Source organism: Hyperolius riggenbachi, chromosome 1, assembly GCF_040937935.1.
Source record: "Hyperolius riggenbachi isolate aHypRig1 chromosome 1, aHypRig1.pri, whole genome shotgun sequence".
Lineage (NCBI taxonomy): Eukaryota > Metazoa > Chordata > Amphibia > Anura > Hyperoliidae > Hyperolius > Hyperolius riggenbachi.
In genome coordinates, this window is record NC_090646.1 from 262,796,717 (window position 1) to 262,824,368 (window position 27,652).

At 45.3% G+C, this 27,652-nt stretch overlaps 1 protein-coding gene across 3 annotated transcripts in view; it reads left to right on the forward strand.

Moving 5' to 3' along the window:
* Window positions 1-233: 233 nt before the first annotated feature.
* LOC137504853 (albumin-like) overlaps window positions 234-27,652 on the forward strand; it is a 177,522-nt gene continuing 150,103 nt past the window's right edge. For all 3 annotated transcript variants that reach the window (XM_068233447.1, XM_068233462.1, XM_068233455.1), the window contains exons 1-2: window positions 234-362; window positions 6,625-6,688. In XM_068233447.1, the coding sequence (XP_068089548.1) occupies window positions 284-362; window positions 6,625-6,688 (143 nt within the window). In that variant the 5' untranslated portion in view covers window positions 234-283. The remainder of the gene's footprint in view (window positions 363-6,624; window positions 6,689-27,652) is intronic.

Consider the following 27,652-nt stretch of genomic DNA (forward strand, 5'->3'; position numbering starts at 1 on the left):
GTTGCACAGCAAAATTATTACCAAAGACCTTTTCTTAGTTTATCAGCAAGATAGATTTGACTTACAAGGTCTTTCAGTATAGTGGAAGCCAGCGTTCGCCCACAATTGATTCAATATTGTTTTTTGTCATCCCTGGATTTTTCCAGATGAGCACTGTTTACATAAATTAAAAAGCCACTCTAGTTAATGATTTCCTAACAGGGTTCAAAAAATGGTATAAATTTCTGCATGAGCCTTAGCTTCTTTAGGCATCCAAGAGAACCTCCCCAAGACATTCGCAGCCATGAAGTGGGTCACTCTGATTTGTTTGTTCATCTTCACTGCGACTGAGTCAAAGTCCCTGAATAAGCGGCATCATGCTGGTAAGAGAGCAACGCTGCAGTGCAGCAAACATTTGCATTAAAGTCCTTGCATACTAAAATTATCCAGGCTGAGGGTCTAGACAGCATAAGCAAATCTGGCCTGGAGTTTTTAAACAATTTCCTCAATTCCCTAAGCTTTTCTCCTGTCTTTAAAGAGAATCTGTACTCTGAAATTCTTACAATAAAAAGCATACCATTCTATTCATTATGTGCTCCTGGTCCCCTCTGTGCTGTTTCTGCCATTCTCTGCTGCAAACCTGGCTTGTAATTGCCAGTTTTAGGCAGTGTTTACAAACAAACTAACCAGCTTCTAATAGGCTCAGCTAAGCAGAGTGTGTTAGTCACACAGAGCCTGCAGGGGGTGTGTACAGCTTCTAGCTAATCACAAGCAGCCCTGCACATTCCAGTCTGACTGCCTCAGCCTGACTGTGCCGACTATAGAGAGAAGATTAGATCATATAACAGAGATAACACAGCTACTGTGCAATTAGGAAAAGCTGCAGTAAGCCAGACCACATTAGAAAAGGCATAGGAACTTATAGCATAGAAGAAATAAAGATAAACAATTTGTTACAGAGTCTCTTTAACAACTCTTTTGAGCTGTTTCTACAGTTATCTCCATGTTGATAACTGTAGAAACAGCTCAGAAGAGTTATTAACCCTCCTGGCGGTTTGCTAAAAAATCGCCAGGGGGCAACAAATCTTTTTTTTTTTTTTTGTTTTTTTGTTTTTTCATGTAGCGAGACAAAGTCTCGCTACATGATAGCCGCTGCTCAGCGGCATCCCCCCAGCCCCTCCGATCGCATCCGGCGATCGGCGATCAGGAGATGCCGTTCAAAGAACGGGATCTCCTGGAGGGCTTCCCCCGTCGCCATGGTGACGGGGCGGGATGACGTCACCGACGTCATCGACGTCGTGACGTCAAAGGGGATTCCGATCCACCCCATAGAGCTGCCTGGCACTGATTGGCCAGGCAGCGCACGGGGTCTGGGGGGGGGGTGGCTGCGGCGCGACGGATAGCGGCGGATCGGCGGGTAGTGGCGGCGATCGGGCAAAGTGCTAGCTGCGTGCAGCAAAAAAAAAATTATGCAAATCGGCCCAGCGGGGCCTGAGCGGTGCCTTCCGGCGGCATAGCCCGAGCTGAGCTCGGGCTTACCGCCAGGAAGGTTAGAGACAGGAGATAAGCTTAGTGAATTGAGGCCATTGTCTTCTAAGAGTTAGCAACCATCGCCTTGGTCATATAACACCATAAGCATGGTCGATGAAAGATGAGTGAATTAGCGGTTTTGTGCCCAGTTGTGATTGCATTCATGATCTGTGGTCAAAACTTTATAAAGTCGATTCAACTTGCCATAGATTTATTGGAGGAATCCTCACTTTGAATGTATACCTGTATTTGCAGCTATACAGCTGCTTATCTGATAGTCTTTCAGCAACTTTTTAGCTAAGTACACACATCTGATAATTGTCATCCATCGGGAATCAGGAGTGATCCCTTGGGCGACAATTTGGGGAATGATGTTGTGCAGACACATCCTTAGCCTTGAGGCTAGTGATATGTCTTGTTGCTATAAAGGAGGGCAGAGGGATGGCGATCAGGGGCGCAGCTAAGGTTTTGGTGGGCCCAAGCAGTCCATAACTTGAGGCCCCCATCTATGAAAGAAGCGACGCGCGAAAAAATGGGTAGCCACACCACAAATCAAAGGCGAAAAATGGCCGTGGCCTAAACATGATGTGAGTGGAGCCAAGTACTAGCAGTTTCTAGGTCAAATTGCATCCAGGGTGAGGGTTTAAAATGCACCCCAAAAGAGGAGACAGGTATAGGTGCCTGCAGTATGGGTAGCCAGCTCTAGGTCTCCCCAGTATAGGTACCCCATGTAATTGCCCCTAGTATAGGTAGGTAGGTGCCCCCATATAGGTTAGATAGGTAGGTGTCAACAATATAGGTAGCCAGTATATATGCCCCAGTATAGGTTAGATAGGTAGGTGCCCACAGTAAAGATTAGATAGGTAGTTTCCTTCCGGTGTAGGTTAGATAGGTAGGTGCCTCCAATATAGGTAGCCAGCATAGTTGCCCCCAGTATAGGTTAGATAGGTAGGTTCTCCCAGTATAGGTTAGCTAGTATAGTTGCCCCCAGTATAGGTTAGACAGGTAGGTGCCCGCAGTATAGGTTAGATAGGTAGGTGCACACAGTATAGGTTAGATAGGGAGGTACCCCTCAGTATAGGTTAGATAGATAGGTACCCCTCAGTATAGGTTAGATAGGTAGATGCCCCCTGTATAGGTTAGATAGGTAGGTGCACACAGTATAGGTTAGATAGGGAGGTACCCCTCAGTATAGGTTAGATAGATAGGTACCCCTCAGTATAGGTTAGATAGGTAGATGCCCCCTGTATAGGTTAGATAGGTAGGTGCACACAATATAGGTTAGATAGGTAGGCGCACGCAGTATAGTTTAGATAGGTAGGAGCACGCAGTATAGATTAGATAGGTAGGAGCACGCAGTATAGATTAGATAGGTAGGTGCACGCAGTATAGATTCGATAGGTAGGTGCACGCAGTATAGGTTAGATAGGTAGATGCCCCCAGCATAGATTAGATAGGTAGGTGCATGCAGAATAGGTTAGATAGGTAGTGATGATCGTTATCAGCAAAATTACGATTTCACAAAATTTTGCATAACTTTTTGCAATTACGCCTATACGGAATTATGATTTGCAAACTAAATTGATTCCGTAGTCATTCGTAATTTTGCATAAAAATTCACGTAATATTCGTGAAATTTTGTGCCGAATTTGGAGGTTAATAGCAAAGCCCCTATACAAGCTATTGACACCAAAATTGCTACCTATGTTAAAGGGAATAGTGGGTACAAGGGAAAATAAGAATTTTCTAAAAAGACCATATAGTTTTTGAGAAAATCGATTTTAAAAATGCAAAGAAAAAATAGTTTTTTAAACTTTGTAAAATGACAGTTTAAAAACCTTTTGTCTTTGCATTTTTAAAATCGATTTTCTCAAAAACTACAATATCTTTTAGAAAAATTATTTTTCTGCCTTGTACCTAATATTTTCTTTAACATATGTACCAATTTTGGTAGCAATAGCATGTATGGGGGCTTTGCTATTAACCGCTAAAGTCAGCACAAAATTATGCGAAATTGCGCAAAAATTACACAAAAAAATTCGCGAAACTATGAAATACTACTATTACATACAAAATCAATTACGATTCCCCCGAAATTTCACATTACAATTGCGATGCGTAAATGCAAATTTCGATGCAAAATTTCAGCCCACCACTGTAGATCGGTAGATGCCCCCAGTATAGGTTAGATAGGCAGGAGGGTGGGCATAGCAGCGGGGGGAGCAGGCAGAGCGAAGTTTCAGTATAGGTAGCCTGGTTATAGCTGGTGCCCCAGTATAGGCCAGCAAGATACAGGTGCTCCAGTAGAGGTATTCATCTATAGGTGGTGCCCTGGTATAGGTAGCCTGGTATAGATGCCCCCAGTATAGGTAGCCAGGTATGGGTGGTGCATCAGTATAGGTAGCCAGGTACAGGTGCCCCCAGTATAGGTAGCAAGCTATAGCCGCCCCAGTATAAGTAGCCAGGTACAGGTGGTGCCCTCAGTAAAGGTTACCAAGTATAGGTGGTGCCCCAGTACACGTAGCTAGGTATAGGTGGTTCCTGCACCAGTATAGGTAGCCAGGTATAGGTGATGGCCCAGTATAGGCATCCTGTAGCCAGATGTAGGTGGTGCCCCAGTATAGAAAGTCCGCTGTAGCCGGCTCACTCATCTGCTCCCCACGTGCTGGAGTGCGGTGTGCTGGTTAGTGAACCACAGACCCGCAGCCTGCACATGCGGCCCTTCCAGCGCTTTGTGATCCTGCACACAGCTTCTATTTCCATCCTGTCCCGGCGCGCGTCGCATTGGTAAGAGCTCTCCCTCTGATGACATGCGGTTACATCATCACAGGGGGCGCTGTTAGCATAACAACAGACGCCAGGACAGGATGAATATAGAGGCTGTGTGCAGGATGGAGGCAGGTGAGTTAAAACCTCGCTCTGCTCACTCCCCCTGCCGCTGCGCCCACCCTCCTGCCGCTCTGCACCACTTGCACGCCCGCCCCTTATGGCGATTGGCACATGACAGAGGGTTTCCATCGCTTGGGGGGGGGGATAACTTTGTGTTCGGCTTGGGTGTTGGGGGTCAATCCCTGATGCCCGAGCAGGATCAGTTAGGCAAGCTTTGTGCACACACTTCTTGGGCTTGATTCACTAAACCGTGATGTCGCGATTGCGCACAAAAATTCACGATCGTGCGCAAAAAAGGTCTTTGTCTGAAACAGTCATTATTGGTCATTTCAGCAGACAGTTGTTGAATGTGTGTATGTAGCTTTACAATAGTCCAGTTTGACCCAGGTGAGGGTGGCATTTTATTCCCATCTATTGGCACTACACATTTAAACCATCTATGCCAGATCTGCAGAATCTATTAGTCCTTCCTTACAATAGTTTCCAGCCCAGGAAAATCATGATATATAAGTGTACATATTTCCCTTTACCTTCACAGTGGAGGAAAAAACTACTCCTAACACATCAGGTTTGTCCACATAAATACATCATGAACACTCATTTTAATATTCGGTGTATAGCACTGCACCATATAAGTGGTTAACTACAATATTTTCAGACTGGACTTTAATAGAGCCAATTTCAGATTAGTTGCTTTGGGTTACCTTGCTCCATTAGATATTGCTTTGCATAATTAAATGGGCACACTTGGTTCCAGTTCCATTCTGCACATGCACAGGGGCATGCCTGATGCGAGCACTCTCGCGTGCAGGGCCGGATTTCTGGCAAGGCCACATAGGCCATGGCCTAGGGCACCAGAAATTTAGGGGCGGCTCAGTGAGAGGCAGTAAAGCTGTTCTATACAGCCATCCCTATCTACAAGGACAGCTTTAACCTTTGAACACTCTGTCCTGTACTTGTGTCATCCCTGCAAGTCCTGTAAGCTCTATCCTGCAGGTACACATTAGCCTAAAGGTGGCCACACACCATACAATTTTTTAAATATCTGTTCAATTTAAGAATTGCAATCAATTTTTCTGACGGATTGTAACATTTCAAAAATATGACCAATGTACCACACACCTATGTTCAATTTTTCCCCAATTATGATAAAAATGATTAGAAACTCTGAGAAAATTACTAGGGTGTGTATATTAATAAAATGGCAATCTACCACACACCATACAATCTTTAGAAAGATTGAAGAAAAATATCTGGCATTCCGAATCGATAAAAACGTGAAATCCGATCGGATTTCTCAGTCGAATGAAAAAAAACCTTTCGTTTTTTTTTCGAGAGATCTGATCATTTTTATCGAATTGCCGTAAAATCTGATCATTTTATTGTATCGTGTGTGGCCACCTTAACTCAGATGGAGACACAATGGGTCCATCATTAACGAGATTGCAAACATAACATAAAAGTTCTTAAGGAAAACATAATTTATAATCTATACGCATATTACTGAAATAGTTATTGTCTGTGATATCCAATGATGGAAAGTAAGTAGAATTCTCATTGGGGCACAAAGAAATAACAACCATACAGACGGTATAGTTGGCCTAGGGCGGTAAAAAGTACAAATCCGGCCCTGCTCGCGTGCACAGGTCCACGTCACCAGTCACATATGGTGCCTGTGCAGTACGCATCTGATGACATGGGCGTGTTTACATGCGGGGACTCGCATGCACATGCGCAGAAGTGCTGACCTGCCAATGGGTCGGCGATACTTACAGGTAGCCAGAGGGACAGCGTGGAGGACTGGAGCTGCGACAAAGGACCTAAAGGACTTCTAGGGGCTGGAAGAAGCCCCAGGTAAGTAAAGAGAGATTGTTTTATCTGCCCCGGGAGTCCTTTAAATCTGATATTACTTTTTTCGCTACTCTTTAGTCCTTTTGCTCTTGCCAGGTGCTGAAAAAATATTTTGTTGATAAGATAAGAAAACTTTAAGGGCTCATCTCTTCAATTTTGCATACAGAAAATTGTGTGAAATCACTTGATTTACTGTATTTTATTTAATCAAAACTATGTATGACAAGTGAGAGGCAATAAATGTATTCTTCAAAACCATTTGCTGTTTTTTTAACTTCTTTTGATTTAATTATTTTTAAGTATCATTGCTCTACTCTTATGTGTCGTGGGTAACCTTTTTACAATGGTTATGATATAATGTATTTGTTTTTTTAGATGACCATCATGAGACAATTCCTGAAATGGAAAAACTTGTAGGAACAGATTTCATGGGTCATATGTAAGTGTTTTGATCACATAATAATTTGTTTTTCTTTGACTGAAAGCAGTCTAAGATTTGAAAACATATATTTGCGACATAGTACAGTCTATTAAATAAAACAACGCAGGAGGTTAAGGTTTTCAACCTCAGTTAAGCCTGTCAATGCGGGCATGTCCATTTTCAAATTACTATACTATCTATGACTGGCTCTGTCAGGAGACATTTTTCAGTTGGTTGCTTATGGCTACTCTATTTTGTACATGCTCTACCTGCTCACAACTCTGAAAGAGAACCAGAGATGTTGGGGAAAAGCTTTTATACATACCTGGGGCTTCCTCCAGCCCCATAAGTCTGGATCACTCCCACGCCGACGTCCTCCGCTGCCTCTATCCGCCGGTACCGGTTCCATACTTTCGGCCAGTCGATCCAGTCGACGCAAGCGCAGTGCATCACTGCCGGCAGACGCCGCCAATTTTCCGCATGCACAGGGGCTCCCTCCATATCCTTACGCATGTGCCTCCATACTATGCAGGCGCATGCGTAAGGATATGGAGGGAGCCCCTGTGCATGCGGAAAATTGGCCGCGTCCGCTGGAAGTGTCGGGACCCGGTAGCAGCGATAGAGGCAGCGGAGGACGGCGGCGTGGGAGCGATCCAGGCTTATGGGGCTAGAGGAAGCCCCAGGTATGCATAAAAGCTTTTTCATTTTTTTCATTAGCTTTGTCTCTGGTTCCCTTTAAAGCGGAATATAACCCTGCATTTCAGCATTTTTTTTTTACTAGACCAGCATTGGAAGGGTTTAAAGTTCCGTGGAGAGATATGCAGAAGTTCAGATAGATACATTTAACTAAATAGAATGTAACACGTGATAAATGTTACACACTCTTTGACTGTCCTCCAGCTCCTTCTCAGTCAGAGAGAGTGAGTCACATTCAACACTTAGAGACACTTAGATAAAATGTATCTATGTAAGCTTCGGATGCGTCTGCAGTTCTTTCCAGGAACGTTAAAGCTCTGTGTAACCCTTCCAATGCTGGTCTAGTAAAAAAAAAAAAAAATGCTGGTTGCATATAATATACTGTAAATAATGTTTTAGAGCAAAGTTGAAATGCAGGGTTATATTCCACTTTAAGCTGTCTTTTTAAGCATCTCTAAATACTTTTAAAAAGAAAGGTGTTAAGGTAGTCATTCACTATTAGCCATTCCCAATCACCCTGCATAGTTCCTTTATGTATTGAAGGACAACTGGAGTTAGAAGTATATGGAGGCTGCCATATTTATTTCATTTTAAGCAATACTAGTTGCCTGGCTATCTTGCTGATATTCTGCCTCTAGCACTTTTAGCTATAGCCCCTGACCAGGCATGCAGCAGATCAGGTATTTCTGACATTATTATCAGATCTGACAAGACTAGCTGCATGCTTGTTTCTGGTGTTATTCAGACACTACTGCAGCTGAATAGACCAGCAGTGCTGTCAGTGCTGCATTGTTGCTTAACCACTTGCCGACCGCACGCTTATACCGTGCGTCGGCAAAGTGGCAGCTGCAGGACCAGCGAAGCAGTACTGCGTCGCCAGCTGCAGGCTGATTAATCAGGAAGCAGCCGCTCGCGCGAGCGGCTGCTTCCTGTCAAATCACGGCGGGGGGCTCCGTGAATAGCCTGCGGGCCGCCGATGTCGGCTCGCAGGCTAAATGTAAACACAAGCGGAAATAATCCGCTTTGTTTACATTGTACGGCGCTGCTGCGCAGCAGCGCCGTAAGGCAGATCGGCGATCCCCGGCCAATCAGCGGCCGGGGATCGCCGCCATGTGACAGGGGACGTCCTGTCACTGGCTGCACAGGACGGATAGCGTCCTGTGCAGCCCGGATCTCCGGGGAAGGGAGGTAGGAGAGGGAGGGGGAGAATGTCGCCGCGGAGGGGGGCTTTGAGGTGCCCCCCCCGCAACATGCCTGCACGCAGACGCGATCAGACCCCCCCTGCACATCATCCCCATAGGGGGGAAAAAAGGGGGGCGATCTGATCGCTCTGCGTGCACCCTGATCTGTGCTGGGGGCTGCAGAGCCCACCCAGCACAGATCACATAATACAGCGCTGGTCCTTAAGGGGGGGTAAAGGGTGAGTCCTCAAGTGGTTAAAAGGAAATAAATATGGCAGCCTTCATATGGCTCTCACTTCAGTTGTCCTTTAAAGAAAATGTATATATCATCAGAAACATAGCAATGAGTGAACACCTTCAGTCGGTAAATAGAAAACTAATTGCAGTACAGATGTCTGTATAGTCTGATATACACATTCAATTTTGGTTGGCTGATGATTGGCCAATTTGACCACTTCCATGTAGTATGAGAGCTCACCTACATAACCTGTTTATGGTATTCACAATCTGTTGGCCATCATGTTACATTGAGGTGGCAAATAACCAGGCCCAAGTGCTTTGTGGTAAGGTATTTTATAATTTACTGCAGTACAACAAACAATGCCTTACTTGATTTTACACAGCTGCCTGTTCAAATAATCAGGTGAAATTTTAAAGGAACCGTGTGATGTTTAATATTGTCACAATTTATAAAATAATTTTACATTTTATTTTGTACTATTCCTAATAAATAGATAAATACCTGAATCAACAATGAAAATCAATGCACTATACATTACCTTTAAAGGGAACCTGAACTGAGTAAAATTATAAACACACAAGGTAACTTCAAATGAACATTACATAGTTACCTTGCTATCAGATCCTCTCAGAAGCTCACCATTTTCTTCTGACAATGATCCCTTCCAGTTCTGACAACATTTTGTCAGAACTGAAATATATCAGTTGCTGTCAGTTATAGCTGAGAGGACAACTGATGTGCCAGTTAATGTCCATGTTTCCCTATGGCTCAAGTGGGTGATGTTACAGTTTAACAGTGTGCTGACCAGGAAGCTGTTATGGGGTAATGGCCATTTTCAAAATGGCATATGGAAAATTCCCTTGATCACAGAGAACAAACAGGACGCAGGAGAGGAGAAAGTGATTGAGGAGTAGACTACACGGGAGGTAAGTATGACGTGTTTATGTTTATTTTGACTTTTCATTTTCAGTTCAGGTTTTCTTTAAGCATTTTTAGGATAGAATAGAAATGTGCCATAAATATTACCTTTCCTTAGGAATATTGGAACAATGTTTGGGTAAGTCTCAGGGCATAAGCAGTTTGGACCGTGACTGGAATTGTTGAGAAATATTATTTAGAGTAGAGCAGTGAATTTCTACTGCAGGAGGCAGTCAGTCACAATGATTATAAAATTCTGCAAGAGGGAGGTTGGCATTGGCACTATCAGGTCAGGATCAGCTGTAAGGAGCTGTGACTATCTCGTCCCATCTTCAGCATCAGTGCAGTGCATGCATCGCTCCTTCCCTAATAGTGTTTAGAAAGAGGCATGCTAACCACTAGCTGGATCAGCCAGATATCTGCAAAGTTTGAATTTGGGCCCCTACTTAAAAAATGCATAAGGCACCTTACTGCCCCAGACCAACCCCCCCCCCCCCCCCCTGCTGGCCCCCTTCCAATCTGAATTTTGATCTATTTTACTTTTTACTTCTAACGAAAATTGATCGGAATTGGAATTCAGAGCAGACATGTTGGAAATAATCTTAATTTTTGGCAGTGAATCTGCCTAAAAATCTCATTGTGTGTACCAGGGACAACACCCACCCACAAAGTTGGGCGCTGCAATAAATGGTAAATATTGTGTGCCACCATAGGCACCCATATGTTGTTTATGGCAGGTGCCAAAATTTCCTGTTCTAAATTATATTTGTAAGGGCACATATGGCAGCACCTGATATTTACCGTTTATTGTGCCCAATATTTACCTTTTGTGGTGCATGGGCTTTACCGTTTTTTGCAGTGTGTGTGTGTGTGTGTGTGTGTGTGTGTGTGTGTGCGTGCGTGCGTGCGTGCGTGCGTGCGTGCGTGCGTGCGTGCGTGCGTGCGTGCGTGTGTTGGGCGTGTGTGTGTGCTATATAAATACATAATAATATGGTAAGACATTAGGCTATGACTATGGTAGGATTAAATTGTGAACTCCTCTGAGGACAGTCAGTGACATGACTACGTACTCTATAATGTGCTGCAGAAGATGTCAGTGCTATATAAATACATAATAATAATAATATGGTAGGACATTAGACTATGAGTATGGAAGGATTAGATTGTGAGCTCCTTTGAGGGACAGTTAAGTGACAAGACAATATACTCTGTACAGTGCTACAGAAAATGTTGGCGCTATATAAATACTAAATAATTCTGATTGGCAGTGGGAGGTCAATGGCAGTGCACAGAGGAACTACAAGCAGCAGCAACCTGACAGCTGCTGTTTCCCAGCAAACTGATGTATTTCCAAGGCTAAATACAACATTTTTTGTAAAGCTAGAGTTAGCAGTTGCATTGAGAGTTGGGCGGGAGAGGAGACAACAGAAGACAGCAGTTTTGGTATTAGGTAAAAACCTAAAAAAAAAAACCCCTGATGATTCGTGACAACCTGGTTGCTCCTCTCCTGCCACTGTCTCCCTCACACTCTGACTGCTGCGTCTGGGCTCTGTGTGTAGTCCCCTTCTCCTGCCTGCGTCTCTGCTAGCTTTGCACTGTGTCCACGGTAGGTGAGAGAGGACAAGGTCAGCTACAGGGGTGTAACAATAGACGCTGCAAGGGATGCAGCCGCAGAAGGGCCCAGAAGCCACAGGGGGCCCCAAAGGGGGGAGAAGTTTCTTTTCCCTATCCTGAGAGACTGACAACTAAGGGCATGGAGAGAAAAAACGTACTGCTCTCTGCAAAGTTGTTCTAATGACTGCATCTGCTTAGCCACTGGTAACAAATTGTACAAAGTCTTGTTGACAAAGATTTATAGACAGTCCTTATTCAGTGTGCAGCAGGCTCTTGTGTACAACGCCCAACCCCAAACCTCTCTACCCCTCCCCAAGTGTTCTGTACTGTAGTGATGCTGGAGAAGTCTGCAGAGCCAGTTCTGCACTATCAGAGATGGACAGCGTGAGTGTAATAAGCTGGGAGCACATTCACCTCTTGATTTTCTGTATGTGTTTTCTGCACACCATGTGTGTCTGTATGTGTGAAAACATGCATGTTTTTTTCACAGAAGCTAATGTAATTGATTGAAAAAATGCATGCAGAGCTTCACTGCTTATCTGCATGGAAAAAAACACATTCAAGTGTGCACTAGCCAATTTAATAACATTGGTTCTCAGTTTACCTGTGCAGAAAGTGAGGGGGCCCCATTCAAATTTTCCCAGGGGGGGGGGGGGGGCAGTGATTTCTAGTTACACCCCTGGTCAGCTGGCGATCATTGGGCCTCTGGATTAAAGAAAAGGAAAGCACAGGTAGCTAGGACCTGCGTTGCCCCTTGTGGCTTGTGGGACCCATAGCAACCGTTATTGTTGCTATGGTGATCCCTACGCCTTTGCTAGGGTCACCATTATTTTTTTGAATGATAATCAGATTTTTTTGTTAGTTTGGTCTAACAGGGCAAAGAGTTAAAACTTGTCATGGTGGCCATACATGGTACAATTTTTTTCATCCAATCTTACCATTTTTATGTAGTATATGGGTAAATTAAGTGAATATACTGAAAGGATCATTTAGGCAGTTCCCTTATATTACATAGAAATGGTAAGATTGGATGAAAAAATTGTACCATGTATGGCCACCATTACACTTTTACCGCTCTCTGTATCCCAGAATTAAATACCACTCTGGTCTTGGTCACAGCTGGCACAGAAGCAAAGAGTGAGGTTAATACCACCTTGTTAAGAATCTGATTAGAAAATGGATTTCTAATTTGTACTTTAATTGTGCCGTTTTTTTTTTTGTTGTTTTTTTGTTTTTTTAGAACAGAGCTCTGCAAAAATAAATTATTTGAGAGCTGTTTTGGTCATTCCACGTAATCTTTATGTTTTTTGGTGCACTGAATGTGAAAATGTCCTCCATTGATTATGTGATTATGTTAACTAAGGCAATACTTAAACAAATTGGAAATAATTTTTTCATGAAAATCCTTATTTGAACGGAGTTCACTTACAACTAAATTTGATTCTTCTTCCCTGTGAGGCTCCTCTTGGTGTATTTACACTTGTGAATATCATCTGGAAGGTCTCTCTGAAGCATGCAGCAGTAGTCTGCCATCACTGTAAAGGTGGCCATACACAAGGCTCCCTTTTCCTGGTATCTCCGTTCCATCACTTTAATGTCTTGGCGGAATCATTAATCTTGTTCCTCAGTCACAGCTCCCAAATTTTCAGAAAAGTACAAACCTCCCAAGTTATTGAGATAAGAAAGATGGACACTTAAGCCACGCCCTGCCGTACCCCTAACTATTAGTGATGGGCCGAACCTCTGATTTTAGGTTCGCGAACCTCTGCGAAAGGTTTGGTTCGTGAAAAAGTTTGCGAACCGCAATAGACTTCAATGGGGAGGCGAACTTTGAAAAATAGAAAAAATGTTACCGTCTGGAAAAATGATAGAAAACATGTTTCAAGGGCTCTAATACCTGGAGGCAGACATGATTAAGTGAAATACACATCAAAAGTCCCAGGCAAAAATCTAGATTTCACATAAACCCCTATTTTAAGGTCAATTTTCAATTACAGGCCTTACTCCTTTCTCTCCTCCCTCCCTCCTTGCGGAAGGAGGAGGGTCTCATCTGCCAGGGAATTGTACTATTTCAAAAGCCAGCTTACATACCGTGGCTGGGAATTGAACCCAGGTCTCACTGTGTGGTGGGCAAGTACCTTAGCCGCTGTACCACAACACTACTAACTGAAGCTAGCCTAGCATTTACCATTTATGCTCAATCCAATACAAAAATTAGACAAGACAAATAACATTTATATCACGCTTTTCTCCTGGCAGACTCAAAGCACCAGAGCTGCAGCCACTAGGGAATGCTCTATAGGCAGTAGCAGTGTTAGGAAGACTTGCCTAAGGTCTCCTACTGAATATGTGCTGGCTTACTGAACAGACAGATCCGAGATTCGAACCCTGGTCCCCTGTGTCAGAGGCAGAGCCCTTAACCATTACACCATCCAGACATTGCTTAAGGATTTGTAGCCAGGCATGGCCTTTTACTTTTGTGTTGTCAAGAGAAAAATTAGACAAGACAAATAACATTTATATTGCACTTTTCTCCTGGTGGACTCAAAGCACCAGAGCTGCAGCCACTAGGGCACGCTCTATAGGCAGTAGCAGTGTTATGGTGGCCATACATGGTACAATTTGTTTCATACAATCTTACCATTTCTATGTAATATAAGGGAACTGCCTAAATTATCCTTTCAGTATATTCACTTAATTTACCCTTATACTACATAGAAATGGTAAGATTGTATTAAAAAAATTGTGCCATGTATGGCCACCATTAGGAAGACTTGCCTAAGGTCTCCTACTGAATAGGTGCTGGCTTACTGAACTGACAGAGCCAAGATTCAAACCCTGGTCTCCCGTGTCAGGTGCAGAGCCCTTAACCATTACACTGCCAGACACTGCTTAAGGATTTGTAGCCATGTACCATTTATGCTCAATCCATTTATGTTAAAAAATACGAGAGAGAGAGAGAGAGAGAGAGAGAGAGAGAGAGAGAGAGAGAGAGAGAGAGAGAGATGAATCTACCTGGCTATCTGGGGTTCTCTTTGGACAACTGTTGAACACAAAAGGCAAGGCCATGCCTGGCTACTACAAATCCTTAAGCAGTGCCTGGATGGTGTAATGGTTAAGGGCTCTGCCTCTGACACAGGAGACCAGGGTTCAAATCTCGGCTCTGTCTGTTCAGTAAGCCAGCACCTATTCAGTAGGAGACCTTAGGCAAGTCTTCCTATCACTGCTACTGCCTATAGAGCGTGCCCTAGTGGCTGCAGCTCTGGTGCTTTGAGTCCGCCAGGAGAATGTTATTTGTCTTGTCTAATTTTTCTCTTGGATTGAGCATAAATGGTAAATGCTAGGCTAGCTTCAGTTAGTAGTGTTGTGGTACAGCGGTTAAGGTACTTGCCCACCACACAGTGAGATCTGGGTTCAATTCCCAGCCAATGTGAGTTGGCTTTTATGCTACAAATCCTTAAAGGGAACCTAAACTGAGAAGGATATGGATTTTTCCTTTTAAAATAATACCAGTTGCCTGAATCGCCTGTTGATCCTGTGTCTCTAATACTTTTAGCCACAGCCCCTGAACAAGAATGCAGATCAGGTGTCTGACTGAAGTCAGACTGGATTAGCTGCATGCTTGTTTCAGGGTGTGATTCAGCCACTATTGCAGTCACAGAGATCAGCTGGACTGCCAGGCAACTGGTATTGTTTAACAGGAAACATCCATATCACTCTCAGTTAAGGTTCCCTTTAAGCAACCTAATGTTGGATTGAGCATAAATGGTAAATGCTAGGCTAGGCTAGGCTAGGCTAGGCTAGGCTAGTACTGTTGTGGTACAGCGGTTAAGGTACTTGCCCACCACACAGTGAGGCCTGGGTTCAATTCCCAGCCATGGTATGTAAACTGGCTTTTGAAATACTATAATTCTCTGGCAGATGAGACCCTCCTCCCTCTGGTAGGAGGTAGGGGGGAGTAAATAACATAGAAGAGCTTAATTAAACTCTCCCTAGCAGTGTGTGTAGCAGCTGTTCCTTAACTAATTAGTGTAGGCAGACGAGTGAGTAAAAAGGTTTAAGGACCTTGCCTTTTATAAGGGGGGGGGGGGGGGGGGCTCCAGGCGTGAGTGCAGTCTGATTGGCAATAATATGCCTGCTGACTGTGATGTAGAGGGTCAAAGTTCTGCTCCATAGAGCATTATGGGGCGAATCGAACTTCCGAGAAAGTCCACCTTTGGTAGGCGGACGCGAACCACCGAAGTTCGCCAGGAACCGTTCGGCCCATCTCTACTAACCATGCCCCTGGAACAACCTTAGTCACACATATCATAAGGATTTCATAAGAAAATTTTTTTGTTTTTTTTTAATTCAAACCACATTGGTCCTGGTTCATTGGCCTTCATATTAACCACTTGAGGACCTAGGGCTTTCTACCCCTTAAGGACCGGCCACTTTTTTTCCATTCAGACCACTGCAGCTTTCACGGTTTATTGCTCGCTCATACAACCTACCACCTAAATGAATTTTGGCTCCTTTCTTTGTCACTAATACAGCTTTCTTTTGGGGCTATTTGATTGCTCCTGCGATTTTTACTTTTTATTATATTCATCAAAAAAGACATGAATTTTGGCAAAAAAATGATTTTTTTAACTTTCTGTGCTGACATTTTTCAAATAAAGTAAAATTTCTGTATACATGCAGCGCGAAAAATGTGGACAAACATGTTTTTGATTAAAAAAAAACCCATTCAGTGTATATTTATTGGTTTGGGTAAAAGTTATAGCGTTTACAAACTATGGTGCAAAAAGTGATTTTTCCCATTTTCAAGCATCTCTGACTTTTCTGACCCCCTGTCATGTTTCATGAGGGGCTAGAATTCCAGGATAGTATAAATACCCCCCAAATGACCCCATTTTGGAAAGAAGACATCCCAAAGTATTCACTGAGAGGCATAGTAAGTTCATAGAAGATATTATTTTTTGTCACAAGTAAGCGGAAAATGACACTTTGTGAGAAAAAAAAAAAAAAAAAAAGTTTCCATTTCTTCTAACTTGCGACAAAAAAAAATGAAATCTGCCACGGACTCACCATGCCCCTCTCTGAATACCTTGAAGGGTCTACTTTCCAAAATGGGATCATTTGTGGGGTGTGTTTACTGTCCTGACATTTTGGGGGGTGCTAAATTGTAAGCACCCCTGTAAAGCCTAAAGGTGCTCATTGGACTTTGGACCCCTTAGCGCAGTTAGGCTGCAAAAAAGTGCCACACATGTGGTATTGCCGTACTCAGGAGAAGTAGTATAATGTGTTTTGGGGTGTATTTTTACACATACCCATGCTGGGTGGGAGAAATATCTCTGTAAATGACAATTTGTTAATTTTTTTTACACACAATTGTCCATTTACAGAGATATTTCTCCCACTCAGCATGGGTATGTGTAAAAATACACCACAAAACACATTATACTACTTCTCCTGAGTACGGCGATACCACATGTGTAGCACTTTTTTGCACCCTAACTGCGCTAAAGGGCCCAAAGTCCAATGAGTACCTTTAGGATTTCACAGGTCATTTTGAGAAATTTCGTTTCAAGACTACTCCTCACGGTTTAGGGCCCCTAAAATGCCAGGGCAGTATAGGAACCCCACAAATGACCCCATTTTAGAAAGAAGACACCCCAAGGTATTCCGTTAGTAGTATGGCGAGTTCATAGAAGATTTTATTTTTTGTCACAAGTTAGCGGAAAATGACACTTTGTGAAAAAACACAATTAAAATCAATTTCCGCTAACTTTTGACAAAAAATAAAATCTTCTATGAACTCACCATACTCCTAACGGAATACCTTGGGGTGTCTTCTTTCTAAAATGGGGTCATTTGTGGGGTTCCTATACTGCCCTAAACCGTGAGGAGTAGTCTTGAAACGAAATTTCTCAAAATGACCTGTGAAATCCTAAAGGTACTCATTGGACTTTGGGCCCTTTAGCGCAGTTAGGGTGCAAAAAAGTGCCACACATGTGGTATCGCCATACTCGGAAAAAGTAGTACAATGTGTTTTGAGGTGTATTTTTACACATACCCATGCTGGGTGGGAGAAATACCTCTGTAAATGGACAATTGTGTGTAAAAAAAATCAAAAGATTGTCATTTACAGAGGTATTTCTCCCACCCAGCATGGGTATGTGTAAAAATACACCCCAAAACACATTGTACTACTTCTCCCGAGTACGGCGATACCACATGTGTGGCACTTTTTTGCACCCTAACTGCACTAAGGGGCATAAAGTCCAATGAGTACCTTTAGGATTTCACAGGTCATTTTTGTTTCAAGACTACTCCTCACGGTTTAGGGCCCATAAAATGCCAGGGCAGTATAGGAACCCCACTAATGACCCCATTTTAGAAAGAAGACACCCCAAGGTATTCCGTTAGGAGTATGGTGAGTTCATAGAAGTTTTTATTTTTTTGTCACAAGTTAGCGGAAATTGATTTTAATAGTTTTTTTTCACAAAGTGTCATTTTCCGCTAACTTGTGACAAAAAATAAAATCTTCTATGAACTCACCATACTCCGTACGGAATACCTTTGGGTGTCTTCTTTCTAGAATGGGGTCATTTGTGGGGTTCCTATACTGCCCTGGCATTTTAGGGGCCCTAAACCGTGAGGAGTAGTCTTGAAACCAAATGTCGCAAAATGACCTGTGAAATCCTAAAGGTACTCATTGGACTTTGGGCCCCTTAGCGTACTTAGGGTGTAAAAAAGTGCCACACATGTGGTACCGCTGTACTCAGGAGAAGTAGTATAATGCGTTTTGGGGTGTATTTTTACACATACCCATGCTAAGTGGGAGAAATATCTCTGTAAATGACAATTGTTTGATTTTTTTACACACAACTGTCCATTTACATAGAAATTTCTCCCACCCAGCATGGGTATGTGTAAAAATACACCCCAAAACACATTATACTACTTTTCCTGAGTACGGCGGTACCACATGTGTGACACTTTTTTGCAGCCTAGGTGCGCTAAGGGGCCCAACGTCCTATTCACAGGTCATTTTGAAGCATTTGTTTTCTAGACTACTCCTCACGGTTTAGGGCCCCTAAAATGCCAGGGCAGTATAGGAACCCCACAAGTGACCCCATTTTAGAAAGAAGACACCCCAAGGTATTCCGTTAGGTGTATGGCGAGTTCATAGAAGATTTTATTTTTTGTCACAAGTTAGTGAAAAATGACACTTTGTGAAAAAAAAACAATAAAAATTAATTTCCGCTAACTTTTGACAAAAAATAAAATCTTCTATGAACTCGTCATACACCTAACAGAATACCTTGGGGTGTCTTTTTTTTCTAAAATGGGGTCACTTGTGGGGTTCCTATACCGCCCTGGCATTTTACAGGCCCAAAACCGTGAGTAGTCTGGAAACCAAATGTCTCAAAATGACTGTTCAGGGGTATAAGCATCTGCAAATTTTGATGACAGGTGGTCTATGAGGGGGCGAATTTTGTGGAACCGGTCATAAGCAGGGTGGCCTTTTAGATGACAGGTTGTATTGGGCCTGATCTGATGGATAGGAGTGCTAGGGGGGTGACAGGAGGTGATTGATGGGTGTCTCAGGGGGTGGTTAGAGGGGAAAATAGATGCAATCAATGCACTGGGGAGGTGATCGGAAGGGGGTCTGAGGGTTTGGCCGAGTGATCAGGAGCCCACACGGGGCAAATTGGGGCCTGATCTGATGGGTAGGTGTGCTAGGGGGTGACAGGAGGTGATTGATGGGTGTCTCAAGGTGTGATTAGAGGGGGGAATAGATGCAAGCAATGCACTGGCGAGGTGATCAGGGCTGGGGTCTGAGGGCATTCTGAGGGTGTGGGCGGGTGATTGAGTGCCCTAGGGGCAGATAGGGGTCTAATCTGATAGGTAGCAGTGACAGGGGGTGATTGATGGGTAATTAGTGGGTGTTTAGGGTAGAGAATAGATGGAAACACTGCGCTTGGGTGGTGATCTGATGTCGGATCTGCGGGCGATCTATTGGTGTGGGTGGGTGATCAGTTTGCCCGCAAGGGGCAGGTTAGGGGCTGATTGATGGGTGGCAGTGACAGCGGGTGATTGATGGGTGGCAGTGACAGGGGGTGATTGATGGGTGGCAGTGACAGGGGGTGATTGATGGGTGATTGATAGGTGATTGACAGGTAATCAGTGGGTTATTACAGGGGAGAACAGATGTAAATATTGCACTGGCGAATTGATAAGGGGGGGTCTGAGGGCAATCTGAGCGTGTAGGCGGGCGATTGGGTGCCCGCAAGGGGCAGATTAGGGTCTGATCTGATGGGTAACAGTGACAGGTGGTGATAGGGGGTGATTGATGGGTGATTGATGGGTAATTAGTGGGTGTTTAGAGGAGAGAATAGATGGAAACACTGCGCTTGGGTGGTGATCTGATGTCGGATCTGCGGGTGATCTATTGGTGTGGGTGGGTGATCAGATTGCCCGCAAGGGGCAGGTTAGGGGCTGATTGTTGGGTGGCAGTGACAGGGGGTGATTGATGGGTGATAGGTGATTGGCAGGTGATTGACAGGTGATCAGTGGGTTATTACAGGGAAGGACAGATGTAATTAATGCACTGGCGAATTGATAAGGGGGGGGGGGTCAGAGGGCAATCTGAGCGTGTGGGCGGGTGATTGGGTGCCCGCAAGGGGCAGATTAGGGTCTGATCTGATAGGTAAAAGTGACAGGTGGTGATAGGGGGTGATTGATGGGTGATTGATGGGTAATTAGTGGGTGTTTAGAGAAGATAACAGATGTAAACGATACATTTGGGAGGTAATCTGACGGCGGGTTTGCGGGCGATCTAATGGTGTGGGTGGGTGATCAGATTGCCCGCAAGGGGCAGGTTAGGGGCTGATTGATGGGTGGCAGTGACAGGGGGTGACAGGGGGTGATTGATGGGTGATAGGTGATTGGCAGGTGATTGACAGGTGATCAGTGGGTTATTACAGGGAAGAACAGATGTAATTAATGCACTGGCGAATTGATAAGGGGGGGTCTGAGGGCAATCTGAGCGTGTAGGCGGGTGATTGGGTGCCCGCAAGGGGCAGATTAGGGTCTGATCTGATAGGTAACAGTGACAGGTGGTGATAGGGGGTGATTGATGGGTGATTGATGGGTAATTAGTGGGTGTTTAGAGGAGAGAATAGATGTAAACAATGGATTTGGGAGGTGATCTGATGTCGGATCTGTGGGCGATCTATTGGTGTGGGGGGGTGATCAGATTGCCCGCAAGGGGCAGGTTAGGGGCTGATTGATGGGTGGCAGTGACAGAGGGTGATTGACGGGTGATTGACGGATGATTGACGGGTGATTGACAGGTGATTGACAGGTGATCAGGGGGATAGATGCATACAGTAAACAGGGGGGGGTGGTCTGGGGGGGGGGGTCTGGGGAGAATCTGAGGGGTGGGGGGTGATCAGGAGGGGGCAGGGAGCAGGGGGGGGGATAAAAAAAAATAGCGTTGACAGATAGTGACAGGGAGTGATTGATGGGTGATTAGGGGGGTGATTGGGTGCAAACAGGGGTCTGGGGGGTGGGCAGGGGGGGGTCTGATGGGTGCTGTGGGCGATCTGGGGCAGGGGGGGGAGAAATCAGTGTGCTTGGGTGCAGACTAGGGTGGCAGCAGCCTGCCCTGGTGGTCCCTCGGACACTGGGATCACCAGGGCAGGAGGCAGCCTGTATAATACACTTTGTAAACATTACAAAGTGTATTATACACTTTGTATGCGGCGATCGCGGGGTTAACATCCCGCCGGCGCTTCCGTATAGCCGGCGGGATGTTGCGGCGAGCGAGCGGTGACAGGCGCCGGCGGAGGATCGCGTCACGGATGACGCGATCGCTCCGCCCATGCCCTTAAATGGACCGCCGCCTCTGTGGGTGAGCCGGTCCTTAAGGGCTCCACTTCCCGGCCGCCTCTGTGCGTTAGGCGGTCGGGAAGTGGTTAACATTTGAAAAAAAAAAAAAACATTTGAAAATAAAAAAAAATATTAATTTTAAAGGATGGGAGTCAATTAAAGTCTTATTAGATTAGAGTCATTTAAACACGTATTTCAGTAGATAAAATACATATATTTACATAGATCTGTACATGAGTCCTGAAAGAGGGACAAATGAAGAAGAAAGGGGGATAGAGGGACTGGGTTCCCAAAGTGGGAGCTATGAAAGTAGGGACTGGAGGAAATGCACTTACAAACTCATCAGGCAACCTAAAGCATGAAATGCTTTCTTTTTGCAGTGATAATCTTTGTTTTTGCCTAAATTTCTATACGACTTCTTTAACCACTTTACCCCCGCCCATACGAATTTCTCTGTCCCTTTTTCCATCCTTTAACCCCCAGGGACGGAGAAATCCATACTATCCGCGCTCCCACCGCTGCCCGCACTCCCGCTCGCTCTAGTGCGCATTCCCGCATGTAAACACGCCGCCGGCCGCTCGCCCGGAGATCAATGAATGGGAAAATCCATTCCCGTTCATTGATCTAAGCCCCGCAATGATCCGCTGCTTTTCCGCTAAGCAGCGCGATCATTGTGAAAAAAAAAAAACTTACCCAGCCTCCCTGAATTTCCTCCAAGCGTCCGGAAGGACGCTTGGAGGTCGCATTAAACAAAAAGTTACTGGTGCCATCTTGTGGCCAAATAGTAAAACTACACCCTAAACATTTTTCACATACAAATGAATTAGTTATACACAAAAAATGAACTCATTACCTCCCACACTCCCCATTTTTTTTTTTGTAATAAAAAAAAATTAAAAAATTTACAATTTAAAAAAATACATAAATAGTTACCTTAGGGACTGAACTTTTTAAATATTTATGTCAGGAGGGTACAACACTGTTACTTTATAAACTATGGGCTTGTAATTAGGGATGGACGCAAAACTGAAAAAAATGCACCTTTATTTTCAAATAAAATATTGGCGCCAAACATTGTGATAGGGACATAATTTAAACGGTTTTATAACCGGGACAAAAGGGCAAATACATTTCATGGGTTTTAATTACAGTAGCATGCATTATTTAAAAACTATAATGGCCGAAAACTGAAAAATAATTATTTTTTTCCCACATTTTTCCTATTTTCCCATTAAAACACATTTAGAATAAAATAATTCTTGGCATAATGTCCCACCTAAAGAAAGCCTAATTGGTGGTGGAAAAAACAAGATATAGTTCATTTCATTCTGATAAGTAATGATAAAGTTATAGACAAATGAATGGAAGGAGCACTGAAAGGTGAAAATTGCTCTGGTGGTCAGGGGGTAAAACCCCTCAGTGGTGAAGTGGTTAAATGAAAACCACCCTTCGTTTTGAGAATCCACACATTTTAAAATCTGATAATTTTGAAGACAATTTTGCATTTTATGGCAAATCATGAAGTCTAGGAGTTTTTTTTTCCAATATTTTATTTGTTTTAAGCACACCAAAATACATGGAAATGTGATGAACAGAGCCGGCCTTTGGGGGTGGCAAGTGGGGCAATAGCCCCAGGCCCCGTGCCTGAAGAGGCCCTGCACCCTCTGCAGCGGTGTGGAGAGCGGGCATAGTAGTTAAAACTCACGTGTCTTCCTCCGAGCCTCACAGCTACCATCTTTTCCCTCTCTCAGCATCTGTGTATTGGTAACAGCGCTCCCTATGATGACGTGACTGCATGTCACCACAGGGGGCACTGTTACCAATAGACAGATGCTGGGAGACGAAATAGATGGTAGCTGTGAGGATCGGAGGAAGACACGTGAGTTTTAACTACTATGCCCGCTCTCCACACCGCTGCAGCCACCTTCATATCTAACCTGTACTGCGGGGCACCTACCTATCTAATCTATACTGCAGGCAACTATCTAATCTATACTGCAGGCACCTATCTAATCTGTACTGCAGGCTGGCACCTATCTATCTAATTTATACTGCAGGCACCTATATAATCTATACTGCGGGCACCTACCTATCTAATCTATACTGCAGGCACCTATCTAATCTATACTGCAGGCACCTATCTAATCTATACGGCAGGCTGGCACCTATCTATCTAATATATACTGCAGGCACCTATCTAATCTGTACTGCAGGGCACCTACCTATCTAATCTATACTGCAGGCACCTATCTAACCTATACTGCAGGCTGGCACCTACCTATCTAATCTATACTGCAGGTACCTTCCTATCTAATCTATACTGCAGGCTGGCACCTATCTATCTAATATATACTGCAGACACCTATCTAATCTGTACTGCAGGGCACCTACCTGTGACGCCGGGCGACGCCCAGTCGTCCGAGGATTCGCGGCCGATTGTCCGATCGCAACCGTGATCGGAAAACTGACATTCTTTATTTTTAAAATAGAAGTTTTTCCTTCCTGCCTTCCCCCCCCCCCTTTTGCCATGAGGGCTGAATGGGCCTGCGTTAGCATATGGCTAAAGCAACCTGGTTTAGCAAGAAATCCTGTTAAGGCTCCCGGAAAAGCTCTGGTGACACTAATGTGCTAATTGGGCAGAGCTGAAATACCAACAGAGTCTATTCAACAGGGGAAGCTAGCACAGCATGAGGTCTATTGACACCTACATTCCTCCCAGTCTTGACGGCACCGACTAAGCTGAGTATGGAATGCATGGTGTTGATAACTTTGTCACATTTTGCAAATACCATCCATGGGAGGAATATGAAAATTACATAATTTTGTTTCCCTAATTCTGTAGAATATGGTGATACTAGACATAGCCAGGTAACCCGAGCAGGGGCTGAGATATGAATAATGGGGTCCCCGTGCGCCCCAAATATTGCAAGTTTGATGTCCTATGAACGTGTATTCTCAGCCCAATCTGAATATGAAATCGGTTTGCATGTGCGACAAAACCCCGGCGGGGTATGAAATTGGACATATTTTGTGGATGGCTGGAAGTTCCTCCCCTGAGAACTCACTGCCTGACACGCCCCTGGGCTGAGCTTGAGACTCCGCCCAGAAATGTCAGTGCTCAAAACTGATTGCATGAGGACCCCCAGCCAATTCCCCCACTTTCCATCATACCGAAAAGACTGCCACTGCTTGGGGAAATAGCAGTGGCCATCTTGCAGGCGGAGCAACGGCCATGTGGTTCGGCCATATTGCGAACTAACTGCAACAAAGGAACTTTGTCTTTTCCCGAACGGACTTTCCACAGAATCATAAGTATTCGTTCTTTTTATCCTTTTTTTCTTTTATGTACTGTGTTATCACTGTCTCTCATCGTTTAATTGTTCACGATTGTCTGTATATATTAATTATTTATATTGTAACAAATAAAGGCTTTTTAAAAGGTCTTTACCTCTCAGTAAAACCTTCTATTCAGTATACACAGACGAGACCTAAACTTCCGAAGGGACGCTACTGTTTTGATAGATAGATAGGAATTGCACAGTTTTAACCGGTTGTTTGTTTCACAGGTCTATAGCCAGTTAGCAGTTTTCTCTGGGCTGATAGAAAACAGAGATGGTGGCAAATCTACCCCTGGGTTGGAGTAAAAGTGTATTTTCGTAACCTCACAGGCTCCCTACTGCGTCGTGACGCTCAAACTCCGCCAATTCTACGCAGATTGCGTCCATAGCTCTCAATCTGTGTGCTAGAATCGGATCGGACGGTTTTGCGTGTTCACGGCCAGTGGGGCTCGTGTGACAGTGGTCGGCAGCGTTTGGGATCTGTGTGTGCTGATAGTATCTCAGGTAGGGCTATCGAATTAGCCCTATCGAGAAACGAACTAATTCGTTGGTAGTGACTGAGTGCAATATATTTTTCATATATACAGAGAGACTGTGTAACCAGTACCCCTCCCCTAAGTTTTCTTTTATTTGGCATGGAAATGTCCGGGAATTACAAGGTCATGGTCCTATCCGACCTGCAGAGTCTGTGCGAGGCGAGAGGCATGGACATCCGCGGCAAGAAACAGCAGGACCTGATAACGGACTTGTACCGATGGGATAGCCAGAATCTGCGGACGCTGGAGGTGTCCACTGTGGAGGACACCGGCTCATCTAACGCAAGTCGAGGGGAACCAGAGACTGAAGATCCTGTGCGTACCGAGGTTGAGCAACCCGCGGGCAATGCGGCAACAGATACGCAGGAGGCTGTCAGTGTGATCCCCGACCCCAGAACCCCTGAAAGTACTCGCCTGGAACCGGCCAGTACTGGACTGTCCAGTTATGTTGATCCAGTAATGCAGCAGGCATTGCAAAAGCTGATGGAAACTGATGTGGACAAGTACCTGCAGTACATGGCGGAGCAAAAGCGAGAGGAACGCCAATCTGCAGAGGCGCGGGAGAGACGACAGCATGAGCTGAACATGGCGAAAGTGCAGCAAGCCAGCCGGAGTTCAACGCCCAGCCTCCCTGCTGAAGGGACTGCCGCTCCAGTAAGTGCAAAATTTAAATTTGCTATTATCGAAAAAGACACTGACATTGACTTGTTTTTGAGGTCTTTCGAAAAGGCCTGCCGTCAGTATCGTCTGTCCCAAGACCAGTGGGCCAGACATCTGACACCCTTGCTGCGCTACAAAGCGCTTGATGCTTTCTCAGAGCTGCCTGTGGAAAAGGACAATGATTATACCGCTATAAAGGAGGCTATAATCACTAAGTACCAGCTGACGCCAGAAGCCTACCGGAAAAGGTTCAGGTCCTGGCAGAAAAAATCTACTGATTCTTATCAAGATGTGGTCAGCAGTCTGCTCACCACACTCCGCCAGTGGACGCTAGGCCTCACTAAAGGGTCTTACGGTGTCCTGGAGGACTTAATCGTCCTGGAGCAGTTTCTGAACATTTGCCCGGCTGATGTACGCCAGTTTGTGCTGGAGCGCCGACCGGCGTCAGCGACGGTCGCTGCAGACCTCGCTGAGACCTTTGCAACGACCAGGGTGCCGGAGACCCGCAGGACTGCCCCATCTAGCTGGAGAGGAGGTCAGTCCCACAATTTTGCAGACTCTCCTACCTCTGTGAGCCGTGCGCCCCAGAGGCCCTCCAGCGCAGCTGCTGCGTCCAGGCCTGCAGTAACAGAGGGCATCACCTGTCACTTTTGCCGCAAGCCCGGACACATGAAGTTTAACTGCCCGGAGCGGAGGCAGACCGCGCCAGCTCCTGCACCACCTACACCTCGCCCACGGCAACTGCCGCCAGCCAGCGCACCCCAGCCGGGAGCACCCAACAACGTCATGTTCGCAGGTGGGAGAGGGGTCCACTCCGCTACGAGCAACCACCAGCTGGTTACAGTGAACGACCAGCTTGTTACCGGTTTCCGCGACACTGGAGCGGATGTCACCCTGGTGCGTGCGCACCTGGTCCCGACGGAAAATATCCTCCCTGACAAATACCTTACCCTCACTGGAGTGGGGGGCACTCTTTCTCGCATTCCCCAGGCTCGGGTGTCCATCGATTGGGGGGTGGGGGTTCAAGAGAAGGTTGTTGGGGTCCTGGACCAACTGCCGGTCCCAGTTTTGTTGGGGACCGACCTGGGCAAGCTTGTGTCCTATTATGAACCTGCCCCAAGCCCCTCAGACTGCCAGGAGGGAGACGGACTCTCCGCCCACACTAAGGTACTTTGCACCAAGGGGCAAGAACAGGGGGGGGGTGGGTTGAATGTGCCCAGTCCAGGGGTACCGAGTCCAATAGTACCTGTGTCACAGGTACCTGTGTTTGATATACCGATTGTTTGTGATGAAAATGTTGTTGTACCTGTCACTGTAATTCATGCATGCAGCCAGGATGTGAGTAATGCCAGTATGTGCCAGTCTGAAGGTGTACCTGTACTGGCAGTAACACGCAGCCGCGCTGCTCAGAACCTGGGCTCAGAGCAGGTGGAAGAGGTTCCGGCCTCCTCCCCCTCCTCTGACCACAGGGATGGTAGCCTTCAGCCACTAACTGCATATGCCACGGGCCAGCTGGCTGAGAGCGAGAGTGCTGCATTTGTGCAAGCACTCCAGACTGACCCTAGCCTCGAGGCACTCAGAAGGCAGGCTTCGGAGCCCCTCACGAATGAAGATACCTTCAAGGTATATTGGGAAGGTGGTAAGCTGTACAGCGAGCCTGTACAGCCCACCGAAGGTGAAACAAGTGTGGGTACCAAGTTGCTTGTGGTACCCAGTGCCTTCCGGGGGCATGTGCTGAAGTCCGCACATGACATTCCCCTGGCAGGGCACTTGGGAATCCACAAGACACTTGACCGTATCCAGGGTCATTTCTACTGGCCCAGGATGCGGATCGATGTGACCAACTATTGCCGCTCATGTACTGTTTGCCAAAAGGTAAAACGGGCTGGGAACCCCCGCAAGGCTCCCTTGTGTCC